This window comes from Plectrocnemia conspersa, unplaced genomic scaffold (genome assembly GCF_051122295.1).
Source record: "Plectrocnemia conspersa isolate PC_06_02 unplaced genomic scaffold, ASM5112229v1 ptg000011l, whole genome shotgun sequence".
NCBI lineage: Eukaryota > Metazoa > Arthropoda > Insecta > Trichoptera > Polycentropodidae > Plectrocnemia > Plectrocnemia conspersa.
Window position 1 is genome coordinate 5,062,045 of NW_028277175.1, and position 16,009 is coordinate 5,078,053.

The 16,009-nt window shown below is 32.7% G+C and overlaps 1 protein-coding gene across 22 annotated transcripts in view; it reads left to right on the top strand.

The window, feature by feature from the left end:
- The window catches only part of raskol (Ras GTPase-activating protein raskol), a 196,343-nt gene that overhangs the window by 144,628 nt on the left and 35,706 nt on the right, over positions 1-16,009 (top strand). For 6 of the 22 annotated variants that reach the window (XM_088198391.1, XM_088198384.1, XM_088198390.1 and 3 more), the window contains exon 3: positions 15,176-15,331. The exons of 10 other annotated variants lie outside the window; for them this stretch is intronic. In XM_088198391.1, the coding sequence (XP_088054517.1) occupies positions 15,176-15,331 (156 nt within the window). Of the gene's footprint in view, positions 1-7,240; positions 7,521-15,175; positions 15,332-16,009 lie in introns of all 22 variants that reach the window. 6 more of the 22 variants (XM_088198393.1, XM_088198395.1, XM_088198392.1 and 3 more) reach the window with 2 other exon arrangements.

A 16,009-nucleotide genomic window follows, 5' to 3' on the forward strand; every position in this document is an offset into this window, starting at 1 on the left:
AACTTTTTTTTTCAAAATGGTGGTGTTTCAAAAATTTGTTTATAAACGTTTTATAACATATTGTTCAAGTAAATAAAAATACATTTACTCCCCGAAATCCACCTGATTCTTGGAGATTTTGATCTATTTTGAAACAAGATGGCGGATCATGCTGGCTAAAGAACTTGGCCGAGTGATCGAAGTTTCATATACATTTGATCGAAATACAGCATCTATCTACTGATAAATATAATTTTGTATTTAAAATACGTTATGAATCGTAATATATTTTTATAAATGTCTGTAGTATCACTATTGATTGTATAGACTTTTTGATTATATTATTTAATATAAGACCCTCTGCAATTGTATTTCTATGAAAATATACCCAAAACATATTGCTTCTATTATTTGCATGCAAAACTGTAGATCATAGATAATATTACATTAACACGTATTACTTTCATTCACATCCGTTTTAAGTGATAACATGAATAAAGTAGTGTGAACCATTTTATAATCGTTGTCTGTCCTGCAGCTCTCGCTTGATAACATTTGGATATGATGTTACTACTTCTAAATAAAATTGGAGATGCTTAGTGCACTTTAGATTATTCTTTATTACCAGTCGTTTTGTATTATATATGTATATTAAGTGTTTTAAATTTTCATGTTTTATTTGAATATACTCTGTGCTCTCTTTATTTAATTAGGAATGTACCAACTCTAAAGTCATATTTACTCTGATTGCATTTCGAATAGCTTAAATTGCTCAATTCGAGCGCTCGCTAGTGATGCAACTACTATCAACACAAGATAATAACAGCCTTGTAGCATATGCATATTGGTTAACAATAGCGGAAATACGCACAAACCGAACGACTCAAATAATACAGGTGTTTTGTACCATTGTGGTATTTGTACTACCTTCAGAATGTCGCTCCGAGCGTGATCTACCTTCACTACCTGTTCCTTTTTTCTGTCTTTCCAGAAAAAAACATACCTGTTATCTATGCACACAGGTAGTTCGAAGAGGCGGACCAGTTGAGACGCGTTTCTTTGATAAACGATAAAGATGCATCCATCAACGCGTTGCACACAATTAACACTTTCGATCGCGTGCGAGTTTTTTAAGAATGTTTTCACTCGAAGCTTAGAAAAAAGTCTTGTTCGCGACACGCATCCGTCAATAACTACACATTTTTATTAAAAATAACTGACGATCGTTGACCGCTCGGTCTTCGAAAGGGACAGTGTCCTTGCGGAGTTGGTGTTTCGCAAAGGAATTTAAAGGCAGATCTGCCGCCCACTTTTTAGTCGCCCACTTTTCAGCGTTGTGTAGCGCAGCGCAGCGTTCGGATAATTATTTATTCTTGCATATAATAAGTAACATAGCTCGTGTGTATGTAATCTATTAATTCCTAGTTGCGCAACGATCGCTAAATGCGTCACCTAGACGCGAATTGAAACATCCACAACTCTGGTGTAGGACTTGAGCTATTTTAGCGGAAGCATATGTAGACACAGATGATTTTATGCAAAATTTGACTGGAAACACACGATAGATGCCATTTTATAATTGAAGGTCTTGAGTATACTCATTAGTAATCAAGTGCACTTCAAAACAACGCGTATCGTGAGTTAATAGAGGTCGTTTCCTCTAGTTTATAATTTTAATTAAGCTTGTAAATTCTTAACTTCTTCGTCCTTATCAATGACGCGTTAATGAGGATCATAGCCAAATCACCGCTTATTGATTCGTATCCAATTCTCAACTCCTCTGAGAGTTTCGCACATCATAGGAAAGACCTCCCTCTTTCTTTAGTTTAGACTTTAGACGATCCATCGTGTCGCTTTCTTAAGAACTAGACAACTATAGAATTCCCTTCTTACATTTTAAATGCCCATTATCATTATCAATACAGCATCCATTATGCTTGTTCCTCAAATTTGGAACTACAGTGGTCTAACCGTTACGATTCAAGCAGTCAACTCATCACAATTTGAGTCTACCATCTTTGCTTGACTCTTTATATTTATTAGTTATATGTATTTCGTTCATTGCTGTCCTATATAAGAAAAAAATGCTCTTTCTGAACCTTTGTCATAAGTGTTTCAGTCAATGTTCTTCTTCCTTGGCATCTTTTTAAGCCGTAATAGTTAAAATTTCAAATTTCTTCCGCATGTTTTACTTTGTTCATTCAACTGATAAAAAGCACGCGTCTGTAAATCTACATTTCGAAGGCCTCTATCGCCTTTCCTGTGACAGTCCATACTTCCACTCTGTATAGAAGAACAGAAAAAAACATAACATCTTGCCATTATCATTTTTAAAAACAAGTTCAAGTCGTGCCTGCAAATAACCTTCTTTATTCGGGTGAATGTTGTCCTGGCTTTCTCGATCCGGTTTTTTATTTCAAGTATGTGGTTCCAATTTTCGCCTAGATTTTTATTTTTCGCTTTCATTTTTGACAGCTTCTACTTTTTATGATCAGTAGCAGCATCGCGGCTTATTAGGTGGAGCAGTGCCTCGTCAAAAATATATTCTTAACCGTTTATGTTCCAAAGTAACTTTTCGTAATACGTCACCTCAATGGAACTGATTTTTGGAATATATTTCAAGTGTTAAATACTTTTCAAGGGCTTGTATAACATAAAAATAGGCTGGATGCCGATTAATTTTTGCAATTAAAAAATATATATCATGCCAGGGACATCATTCCTCCCCCCCCCCCCATTGAAAAATGCAAGTCATTTAATACAATACTATGAATTTTAATGAGCTCGAAATATTAAAAAAAAACTACCACTGACTGACTAATTTTTGTCTTCTCCCCCCCCCTCCTCCCTGGAAAATCTGAAATGACGTCGTTTGAATGGCACTGATTTTTGCAATTAAAATAATTTATATATCTCATGTGGGGGGTTGGTGGGGTATTTTTCCCCCTCCCCATTTGAACATGTCAGAGACGTCATTTGGAGGAGGAAGTAAGAGCATTTGCCCCCCCCCCCTTGAATTTGGTATTTAATAAAATACTTTAAATTTTAAAAACTACCACTGACTTTCCCCCCCCCCCACATGACATTACACTATGTTTTAAAAACATGAAGCTATCCTTACCGATATTTCTATGGACTTCTGATATGAGAGTATTGATTAAAGTATATTCGAACTGAATTTTGGTCAATAGGAGGGCTCAAAGACAATTATCACTTCTCAGAAGTCAAAAATTCACGTCAAAAGCAATAAAATCATGTGGGCGCCGTCGCAGTGGGAAGGCTCGGTAACGAGTTGAATCCAAATGAATTAGAATTATAATATTTTTCTCAACCCGCATATTAAATATTTACTCATTTTAATAATCATAGTAATATTTATAGCATTTGACGTCAGCAAAAGACCATTTTTGTAAATAAATTATATTTTCTAAATTTAAATTGTATATAGTGTTTTTTATCTCACTAAAAAATAGACACTTCATATGAATCAACCTAAACCATATTTATGTATATCTTACGTATTATTTAAAATCCGGTTCCAAAGGTTATAAAATTTTCTTTGTTGCACAGAAGGAAACATAAGATTTTCGTAGGATAAATAAATACACCTTCACACTTTCTTGAGAAAACCGTAGTTTGCGAATTTACTACGGCCAATTAAACCTAAGCGTTTTTCAAAAGTAAAATGATGGTTTATATGTAAGTTAATTATATAAAAACATTAGCACTGCACGGTCAATTAAACCTCAACGTTTCCTTTTAATTTTACACTGCACTGTTATGCTTCTTATAACATATTTACCGGTATTAAACGATAGGTTTAATTAGCCACTAATTAAAGATATTTTTATGACAGTATATACTAGAAAATTGACCACCAATTCAGTTTCCGCAAAAGTAACACGAGAATTCTGGTTTTAATCTCATATTTAGATATTAGATCTTATATTTTTAAAACATAGTGTAATATCGCATAATGCAATGTCTGTCGGTACTTATTCTTCCACTTATTTTCCCCTGAGAGATGAGCTGGCTTAGTTTGTTTTATGGACTTGACCTAATGAAAGGCAAATTATCGATAATACATTCTATAAAAACATTAAATTTGTGTAATTCAGCTGGTGCTGTTGTTTATTTTTCCTTATTTCTTTGCTTCTTGAGACTTATTGTTCCTATAGAGCTGCCATTATCACAAATTGTATAGAAAACGACAAGAATTTGTGATCATGCCAGGTCTATCATTGCCGAAATATCGAGCAGTAAGTCTCAATCGCGATAAAAGTAAATTTAAAAATATATCATCGACTTTAAACGTTTTGTTAATCAAAATTATCATCGATTGGCGGATGCTACTCTTATTTTTATAAATACCCAGCTACTCTTTAATCGAGACGCTTGTTGTCTTTTCTCTTTTAGAACAACATAATGTCATCCGAAACCATACTTCTCTTCCTCTCAGTACTTTGAGCCATATTATGTATGTATATGTACATACATATAATATCCCATCGAGGGTTCAAGCAATTCGAAACCAAAGGCAATGACTTTGGGTCAGACGATGGCATCGATCCAAAGTAGAATTGTATAAAAATCAATCAAACCAGAATTGTAGTTAGCGACCGACGTTTTAATTATGCATTTCACTTGCATATCAATTTGCTAATTGCGAATTCGACTCACTTTCGCCGATGTGGCGACGCGTGCATTCGCAAACGCGATTCGCTGCAACTTTTCGTATTATGCATGCATACATGTATGTATATGATAAGAATGCGAATTATCACACATACTTCCTACAAGCATGACAAATAGTGTCGATAATCGCCAATGTTTGCCTTGCGTTTTAGTAAATGTATTTAGCTGCTCGGCTGCGTTTCGTCATCCGAACACAAGTAGATATATGTATACCTAGACGTGTTGTTCTATTGTCGCACATGCATGTAAGTTGCCGGCTCTGTTGACCCACATGGGAGCGGTCCCTCCACTGGGTTAACAGATCAAGTGTTCCTCTCGGCATGCATTAGTCGGCAAAGGCAAGAAACCCGTGCGCCAGATATTGTGAGGCACGTTCGCCACGCCTGTCTTCAGAATATGAATAGACTCAGACATAAAAACCTATTCCTTCCATCATCATAGTGTCGTGATGTGACAATGCGTGGTTGGAATATTTTCGGTCTCGGTTCGCGTGTTTTGCAAAAGTGCAACGGCACAATGGCAGCTGGCGAACGTCCGAGTTATTATATTTGTATCTTAAAACCAATACCTGTTGCTTGTAAAGGTTAATGTACTGCGAAAAAATATCTGAACGTATCTGGATTACGATAATCTCAACGGTTGTTTTGAGAAGATCTTACAATTCTAAAGAACAGGTAGATAAATATATCCTACTTAAAAAGTACCTGCTTCAAATAATCTCATTGATAAGAAACTTCTTTAAGCTATTCTTCAAATGAGCATTCATTCCCATTTCCATTGAAAACACCTGTCAAAAAATCTGCTACAGATGGTTGTATTGATACGCAAATTATATATTACTTACATATTGCTTCAAGATTATTTTTCTGCTAAAATTGTCTTTTTGTCATTAGCGTTTATGACAATAAATATGCTTGACTTGATAGAAAGTGACTCTCGTAATAATGTAATTTTATAAAACCACTACTAGGCAGTTCCTATATAGAAAGTTTAAATGGTATAAAAAGTACTCATATTCTGTCAATTTAACGATAATTTTATATAACTTTAATATATAATACAACGAGTGAAACTGTAGATTTTTAAACGGTTTATTCAATTGTGACTCGGTTAGCTATAGATTAGATTGAACAACTCGATTCGATCTCTCTTTGCCTGTAATAAAAAAAATCCTTTAAAAATGAAAGTTATGTTTTATTTAGTCATAAAATTTTTGTAAAAATGCGCTGTTTCTTGAAAAAAAATTAACATTTTCGAAAATGCGTCCTAATTCATAATAGTATTTTTTGTAATAACAATTAGATTTTAATAAACATCTATAAAATAAATAAAAAAATTATCACTACGTGGTTTAGTTCATAATGGCAATAATTTAAAATTAAAAAATTAAAATAAAATTTCGGTCCTAGTAGATACCACCGATAAATATTTTTTGCAGGCCCGAGACAATTTTTTATTAAGAAAAAGCATTTCATTTTGAAACAAAATAAAGACGCATAAAAGACCTTGCATTTTAGAGAATATTCGATTGATTATTTGAATATTCATGTAGTTGAAAATTGGGCGAATAATTCGAATATTCGATTGAGAACCCTAGTCCTGATTTATAATAGTATGTATTGTAACAATAATTTAATTTCGATGAACAACTAAAAAAATAACATTGCGCGGCCTAGTTCATGATGGCAGTTATTTAATATAAAAAAATGTATAATTAGGAGTACGATTCTAGTGCTTCGTATAAATTAATAAAAAAAACTACGCGGCGTAAATAAATATAAAGCTGTATTTAGTTTTTAACTTGAGAATTATTAATACATTTTATAAAAACTAGCATTTTAAATAAAAAATGCACAATTTCTCAGGTTTCCGTGTTCTCAATTATTTGTAGTTTTAAAGTATTCGAATATTGAATAAAAAAAATGGGTAAAGTATTCGAATATATTCCTATTTTTTCCCGATATTAATTTATTTAACAAATTAGTGCAAAAAAATCTGTGAATTATTATTGCTTAATAACAATTGTTTTATTATTTTCATATTTTTTAAATTTAATTAAATAAGCATAACATGATGCTGTGCGAATGAATTATCAGTGAGGGCGTCAAAAGTAAAATGCATAATTTATTATTACATACTTTTTTTATCAAGGACGTCATTTCGATGTCAGCGACGAAATTCTGTGAATTTCGGTCATAGTAGATACCGCTGATAAACAATCAGAACTGTTCTTAGAAGGCGTAAAAGCATTTTTTTTGTTGATACGAAGCATCTCATTTTCTTGCATCTAAAATAATTTCTTGAGTTGTTTAAATGTATGACTCCTAGAATAAACATATTATTATATAATATATAGACCACTAAAAAAATTAAGAGAACAATATTTATATAAAAAATCTGAAATAAGCTATACGTTGAATTATAACCACACAGTGAGATCATACACTCGAATGCGCTTCATTCTGAACACGATGATTCAGTCCTTAGTCCTTAGGACTGAAATAGCGGCAGCACAGTCTGAGATTCGCGTCTGAGCGCAGTCCTTATTTCGGTGTTCCATTTTCAGGACGTACATACCTACAGTGAGTGTTAAAAATCAGTGCTTTCAATAAACAAATGTCCCGAGAGACAATCGTGTTTCCTATAAGTTACCATGAGTGTGGAGAGGAGACTGTCGAGGAGTCTTCACGCTTGTCTCAAGGGAGAGGGCGACACCGATTGTGATGGAGATTCCGACGGCACTTGGAGAAGCACCGACTGGGATAGTGTGCCGCCTCTGGAAGACATCTCTGGACTCACCTGGGAAGGCTTGCTTCGCGAAGTGGAACAGTGGCTAGCCGAAAACGGTTCGTTACTGTACTGGGTTTACATATAATATGTACATGTGCTATCGCATTTCGTCTCGTTGCCGAGAGCAAAACGCAGAAACCGCAACCGGAACCGGCGACCGTTCGTCTAATTGTATTATGGTAGTGATCCACGGTTAATGGACTCTTTGGTCCGTGTGCGAAAACGTGGATAATTGTGGTATTGGATTACGGGCTATCGATACGCTGTGAGACTAAATTTAACTCGTGTGTGGAATGTACCAAAATTATAGCATGAATGTGCTTTAATTTTGGTATATAACTCACAACTTAGGATATAGTTTATTTTAATTGAGCAAATATTCAAAGGCTTTACTGACATAATAAAAATGCGGCCTGTAAAAGTCGCCTTTTGCGTAAACAAACAACTCACATCTAGAGAACAGTTATATTTTATTCACTGACGAATGTGCACTTGTTAAGTCGAAGCGGTATCACTCCGTTTATCAATGTTTACAATTATTTGTCAATGTTTTATTTTAAACTATTGTCGACGTGCCACAAAATGATTATTTTTTCATACAAAGATAAATTTCATTACTATAATATTAAGCACTAAGTTGCCTTTTTACTTTAGATGACTGTTAACGCATATCACTTGACGAGTAGAGGGATTTAGTTTCTAGAAACCCAAAATTAAAATGAGTCACCCCCCATCTCGCCATGCCTTTAATTTTAGTTTATCGCTGAGCTATATTGATTTGTGTTAATTTCTACCCTGCTGTAAGGCGTTTATATAGCGTGTGTTGTTAATATTTCTATTGACCCAATACTGGTATTTAATTATTGAAAACTCCGTCGTTATCAACGGAGATTTAATTACCTAAATATCAATATTGACTTAATCAAAATTCCCATGTTTCGGTATTATTATTTTAACCGATTTTTATGTAGTACAAAAATATTATAGTTTTTATTATTTTATTAATTTATTTATCTAATATAAATAATTGTTTATACACTAAATAAATTTAAATACAAACATACATATAAAATATAATATAAACATGAACAGAATATATAAAAAAAAAAAATTTTCTTTACGCAGTGAAACGAAGATTTTCGTCTCCCGCATATAAAGTGTGTGTGGTCCCCACAGTACTAAACGTATTTAGATATCTGCAAATTTCGCAGATACTTATACATATGCATTACATTTCATATACTAAAATATAAATTTAATGTTTATTCGACAAAATTGTTGCTCGAAAATAATATATAATATATAATATAGTACTACAAAACAACTAGATGTTTATGATTGTATGTATTATTACATAACTTAATTATTTTTAAGTTACTTATCATGATAATAAAAACTTATTAATTAAAATTTTCAATTTCCATTGATTATCATCACTGGGTATAATACTTATTATAATTTTCTACTAACAGTAAACAACTCATGATAAGTTGTATTTTTTCAATCGATATATAATTTATTACATGTGTAAAAAAATATAAAAGATTCTCTCTAAATCTTTGATCAATAACGATACCCTTTCCTGTTCCTTTGTCATTTTACTGTAAACGAAATTACATCAAATCCAATTACGTTTTCGAGGCCATTATACCAAAAAAATATTACACCAAGATATTTTTCTTTGCCCGAATACGCTTTCCCTTCGAGGGTTTTTAAAAAATACGAAAACCTAAATTTATGTATGTTAAATCGATAAAATAAATTCGACTCCAACAAAAGGCTCATAACGTACCTGCGTTAATCGGCACCTCAGAACGACGCTTCCGGATTTAATTCGACCGCGGAACCCTTTTAGGTTGAATTAAATTACCCTTAAATTTAACGGAAACGGAGCAAAGATTATGTTGAATAAATAAACGCGAGCTAGTTCGGATAGTTGGCGAGTTATTATCAAATTGAACGAAGCGTTTCAGGTGGCATTTAATTCCCACCGGTGGCATTTGAGATCTTTCGCCGCCGCTCCTTTTGATAATGCCACGAGATTGGTGGGCATATTTTTATGGCATTCGACCCGATTAATGGCCATAATGAGTCTCCCTGTTGAGGTATGCAGGTTTTTTCATCCAAAGCACACAATGGCCGAACGATCGGTTTCCTGTGTCGCTTCTTCCGCCGGAACTCTTCAGTTTGGTCCGACAAAGCAGTGGATGGATTCACGCATGAATCGCCAGTGGACGGATGGAGGTTTGGGGCTTTGATTATGAATATGGAATTGTACTAAAAAACAAAGAAGGACGAGTTATTTTAATACTTCAATAGTCTAATTATTCTTTAAATATATTTCCTTAGTAGCAAAAAATATCACAATAATGTCTTATACTTCAACTAAATAAAGATATGTCAATAATTATTTTTCCAAAATTTATTTCATGACAATATGTCTACAAAGAGATACTTCTTTATTCGGAATATCATTTTTTGCTTCTACCTCTTTTTAGTAATCCGTGTCACGCCTTCGTGAAGCAGTTTATCGTCATTATCTTTGTTCTGACCTGGCTGCGACTGTGTTTATTTTTATAAAAGACAAAGTTATTTCGTTATAAATGATTGTTGTGAAACAATTTTGAGTCAGTATACGCAGCTGTATCAATGCAGGCGTGAAGAGGGAAGCTACTGCTTTTTCGATCTCGATGGTCGGCGGTGCTCCACTTGGTTTCGAGTCTTTCTGAAAGTACCGATTGAAAGAAGGATGTTTCGTGATCGACCACCAATAACCGCCACTTCACATTATGAACATTTTTGGGTGTAATTGGATTTTTGATCGTAATTGTTTTTTTTACATGTTCCTACTGGAACTTCTTCTGTGTTACCTGACACCCACCTGAATCCCAACGTGCTTCCCAATTAACAGCAGTAATTAGTATAATTTGTTATAGTTACTTTTATAACATGCGGATAAAGATTTTTGTAATATTCCAATTGATATTTTTTTTTGTCACAGGTTTTTATTTAAAATTATGCACTGATTGTTATTTTATAGCATGTATAGATTTTTTTATAGTCAATTATAATATTTATGAGACTAATATATTGTATATTAATAATTTAAAAAAATCATCGGTAAGGGGTGACTCATCAGTAAAAATATAAATTTTAAAGTTATTGATATGTTCTAAAATAAATAATTAATGTGCTGTTTTTAGAAAAAATATCTCACATTTTAAACAAATTTACAGTTTTCTACGCACTCCTTTTTTATAAGGTTCATTTGAAAAATCGTAACTGACAAAAAATAATGTATAATATAGGAATATATTTCATTGAAATAAATTGGTGAGTGGTGCTCTGAACCCTGGTATAAAAATGTTGGCATCTAGAAGCGGTCAATCAAAGACGATGAGTTTTTAGACTTATTGTTCTAAAAGAAAAAAGTTCTACCGCCCGTATTTTAAAAAAATATTTTTTCCCACAATGTAGTAAATAAATGAAAGTGCAGAAATATATGGGACAGAAAGGTTTTAGTACACAGTAATCTTACTGATTTTTATTAGTACTCGTATACAAAGGATCAGCGTATAAAGTATTTTTAGAAGTACCTGAATATAAGGATGATTATTTAAAAGCTTCTTATTCTTTGAAACATAAAATATCCATAAACAGACAGATATTCCTGAACATGTGTCGCATTCGTATCTATACATGTGTTTGTATTAGTTTGGTTAACTAGAATTGAAATAACCGAGGTGACAATCGCAGAACTAACAACAAACGAGGCTACCTTTAACAACAGCGTGCTTATCGATCCGTGATGGCAAACGAGCCACCTGCTTTTCTGTGTGTAGTGAACTTAATTTTTGCATAATCCACCGTAATCGGTCGACCGGAGTACTAGTATATGTAACTATTACACTACGATGGTAGTAGATGGTTTCTTGGTTAATTGTAAAATGTAACGGGTTGATGCAGAGAGCTATCTAACGAACCGTTCGAACCGTTGGTGTTTGCCGGGCATTCAATACCGTTTTTCTTGGGTATGCAAAATTTGCATCATGCAATATAACAGTTGCTAGCTTGCAAAGCTCCCAAAAGAAGGCATTAGGATTGTTGTAGTAAATTTATGCAAGATCGCGTGTGGTGGCAGCTCTACGACCCTACCGCTCAAAGTGGTCGAAGTACAACCTGCCACCTGGATATTGTTCACGGAAACGTAGCATGCGGGATGGCGATAAAGATCGACATAAAGTTACGTTGCCGAATCACGTCGGTTGTATAAAAAATGTGTAGGATGTGAACGCATATCGCCAAATTGGGGTTGGCGATCTGAATTTTTTTCGGTTAGCGAGACGAGATTGGCGGATTTGGGGGTATCGAGAAAATCTGGGCGTTATTAAAGAAAAATGCCTTATGTCAGATTGCTGTGGTGTTGTATCAAACAATAATCTTTGTATGGTATCACTTTATTAAATTCTTAATGTTAAAAAATAAATAACTTCAGTAAATGTTCAAAGAAACCTTTAGCTTTAATACTCAGATGAGCTATATTATTAAAACATGTTTGATCGATTGGAATTGTAATTAACAATAATCATCAACTCTGATATTCTAAACGCGATAAAAACAATAAAAAAAATCGTAGGTCAATGTGAGATTCGAACCCACGACCTTGAATTCACAAGCAATGGCTCTTGCCAGAGCTCCATCGTCTATTTTATGTTTTTTTTTTGTCTTTTTCGTGCTTCAAACAACATTTATTCATTGTAGCAGTATAGTTTTTAATAACCTTTATATTTCAATGTGAGATGAAATGTCTAAATTCCACCCCCCCCCCTTCTTCTAAATCCGCAATTACCCCGTACAAATTTATTTCATAAAAATACTTACACAAAAAATTATATGTTTTTAAAATCCTTCTATTTTTTTGATATTTTAATCTCATTCCGTATCATAATAGGCGTGAGCCTAACACGTTACAACAGTTCGGGTCGGAATTTATAACACATGCGTCAGAATGTAAGCGGAATTTATATTATATGGTTCAGTCAGTATTTATTACAGTTCATTTGTCAGTATTTATAATAAATAGCCAGTATTTATATTATAGTCTCAAGGTCAGTTTTATGTTGTCATATGTTCAGCATAACAATACATGGTCATTATCAAGGTGCTCTCCGCTGCCGCTCTGTCGTTATTCCCGCTTCATTCGTCGCAGTGAATACTTTTGCGTCCTAATTACAATTAAATAAATTCGTTGAGAATTATTCATGGGGTGTTCACTGTTCTGAATAACGCTCGCCCGCACATAACCTTGTCCAACAGTTTTGGTGCGAGAAATATATTTTATAAGATATTTATAAAATAAATAGTTGCGCATTTATATTTATAAATATTGTAATATTTTTTTAATTCACACGATCATCTTGTATTTTAATTCGGATCGTCCTATATTTTTATTCTGATCGAATACTACTTTTTTTTAACGATTTGATATTTATTCTGACCTTTAAATTTGCTGCCTTTATGAACTGGTCAAAACTACTTTTTTAGTTTAAAAAAGCAATCATTACGCATGATAATATTTATATTAAAATAATCCGTGACATGTTAACTACAAGATGCACTAGCAAACGCTTACCTGCTTAAAATTAAATAAAATATAGAACCCTAAATAATTTCAAATTAAAATAAATTATATATGTAAGTAAATATGCATTAAAACTATACATATATTATTTATCTCGCAACTAACTTCAGGGTATCTCTTATACTAATTAATAAATTGCCTCTGTTTAATGAATGTCAAAGATTAAGTCTCATTTTACAATTGTTAGTATAGAATTGTGGTTAACATATGGTTACTAGATGTATAAGTATAAAACAAGAACAAAACTTGGAAATCGAGATAGACTACGATAATATTAGTTTTAGAACGAAGACATTATATTTGTACGATATTTTTTCTTTTTCGTTATTAAGTTAGTTTGGATCACAAAGAGATTATTTATAAAATGTTTTACAGCTCTTTCTCATATAGTAAATAAAATTACATTTTATTATAATTAGCTCCATTGATCAACATGTAAATGAAATAGACACTATGTTTTAATTATAAGCATTTCATTGATACAAATATTTAGCCCATTTTTTATGGCCTATTAAGTTTTACCCATATGTAACTTAAATACGCATCTTTTGTAGAAAAACCTCGTTAAGAGCCGATGACGCAAATATGCGTCATTCATAAAATAATTGTTATTACTAAAATTTACAGAGGCATGTGTAATGTTAACATATTTTAATCATTTCATGCTCAGGTTATTTACCTTTTAAAAAAAGTGACTAAAAACATTAGTTTTTTTGTTTTATTATTGTATATTACAATTTTATACATAATATAAAAATAAATATGGATCAAAATAAAATACAGAAGTAATGAAAAATGCATAAAAAGTAATACAAAAAATATTTTTTATGTGTAACATAACTTTAAGTAATTTAAAAACAATACTAATTTTAATACAAAAAAGTAAAAGAAATATAATGTTTATGCTGACAAGTCGAAAAACGCGAGCGACACTCGGGTTGGCGCAAATCGGCACAAAAGCACGAAGTGGGTTAAATCTTTAAATTGTACGATTTCAAATTATTTAAAAGTTTGTTTCAAATTATTTAAACTCTAACTAAAATGTATTTCTGATATAATTCATTCAGTGCGCCCTTAGAATTGAGAAAAATCCAAGCTCTCGATCATCTGGCGACATCTATTTGTTATTTTCTAATAAAATTTTGCACAGTAAAATATTATATAATATACTTGTTCGGCGGAGATACACACTATCCAGTGTGTTTGTCGCTGACCTTCTTGTGTTCCTTTTATTTATTTCAAAGAATTTAATATTTTTTCAAACACAAAATTTTCCTTTTTTCCATTGCTGATAAATCTTGCAGCAATGTATGAATGTATAAACTACAAATAGCGCTAACTCATGTCTTTGCGGAAAAAACTTAATTTTAACTAGTGGTGAATTGACCAAAATAAATAATATACTATTTTAAAGCACTCAGCAGCAGTTATAGGTTAATGAATCGCAAAGACAACGCTGTTAATGTTAAGCAATAATTGAATCCTCGATTAGTCATATTCTCCGTTGCAAAATATTATTTTATGATGATATATTTTTTTTCTTAGAAACGAAATGTCCTTGTAAACGAAGACGTCTGTTTTTTTATATGACCGCATAGCAAAGGCATTGCAAATTTACTGCTTTAATTAAATAATCATACGTTTCGTTATTCGGGGGTCATTATTTTTAGTTTACAGCACAACCCTCTGGGCTTAATAGTTTCAGCAAAGTTTCATATTTGTTTACTAACTACTTTAGGATTTCATCCATCAACTTAAAACAGTAGTTTCACTTCATGTCAAATAGTTTCATCAAACTCAAATACCGAATCAAATTGCAATCATTTTATAATGTAACTTGGACGTTAAGCATGACCATAAAATACCATTGCGACCTTTAGTCCCTCTCTCGATTCGAAAGTGTGAAAGTGTATGTAACGTTTTACACTCCTTCCTGTTTTTAATGTTTTCGCTCGTTTTAACAACTAAACGCTCGTGTTGACCCTTCGGTGAAAGTGTTTACCATTATTATTCTGGCGTACGACATTGTTTTTCTTGTGTTAACATTGTTTTTTCTTGTCTTGTCCGCAGGTGAGTTGAAATGCTTGTCGCTGCCTTACGGGGCGCGACCCCCTCGATACTCAGGGGGTCGCTGGTCTCCCGAAGTGCTCTCCAGCCCTCCCGGTTCTCCGGGAGGACCTCTAACAATCGAGCTGCCTGCTCCGACGTATTTGGGCAGTGACACCGGTAAGTGTTAAAATCGGTTCGAATTCTTCCGCAGCGGGGGTCCGCTCGAGAGTCACTCAGGTTTTCTAGTGGGCTCTAAAAATAATCTGTAAAGCAGAATCTCGCCAATTATTCGTCGCAATCATAACATAACCGTTCTCGAGACGTATGTAATGAAATATACATATGGACCACTCCGCCGTAACCGCGAATTAAAATAGCCGTTATGTTTTAACTGTTGTAATGTTTAATTGTGATATAATAATCACCATTGTACGCGCATTGTTATTATAAAAAAGAGCACACGCACATAATCGAAAGCTGTGTGAAAAAATCAAAAATTAAAAGAAAAGAAAGTGAAGCACCAGTTTCTTAAAAAAATTATTTAATTGCATTTATCACTTATAACGTGTGATTATTTATAATTTTATTAAAATTATTACTTTTTAATTGAGACATCTGTAGAAAGTTTTTATTATTTATCTGAGACTCAAACCATTTTATTTATATATAAAAAATATAGATGTCGCTATATATTACTTTTCACACATACAAGTCTTTTTATACTGATTTTTTTTAAATATAATATATACATTGTTGCAAATTTTAATCTTAATAGACAAATATTGTTTTTTGCAACAGCAATACGAATTGTGCATAACAGTATGAGAAATATCTAAAAATAAATTAAATTATTTA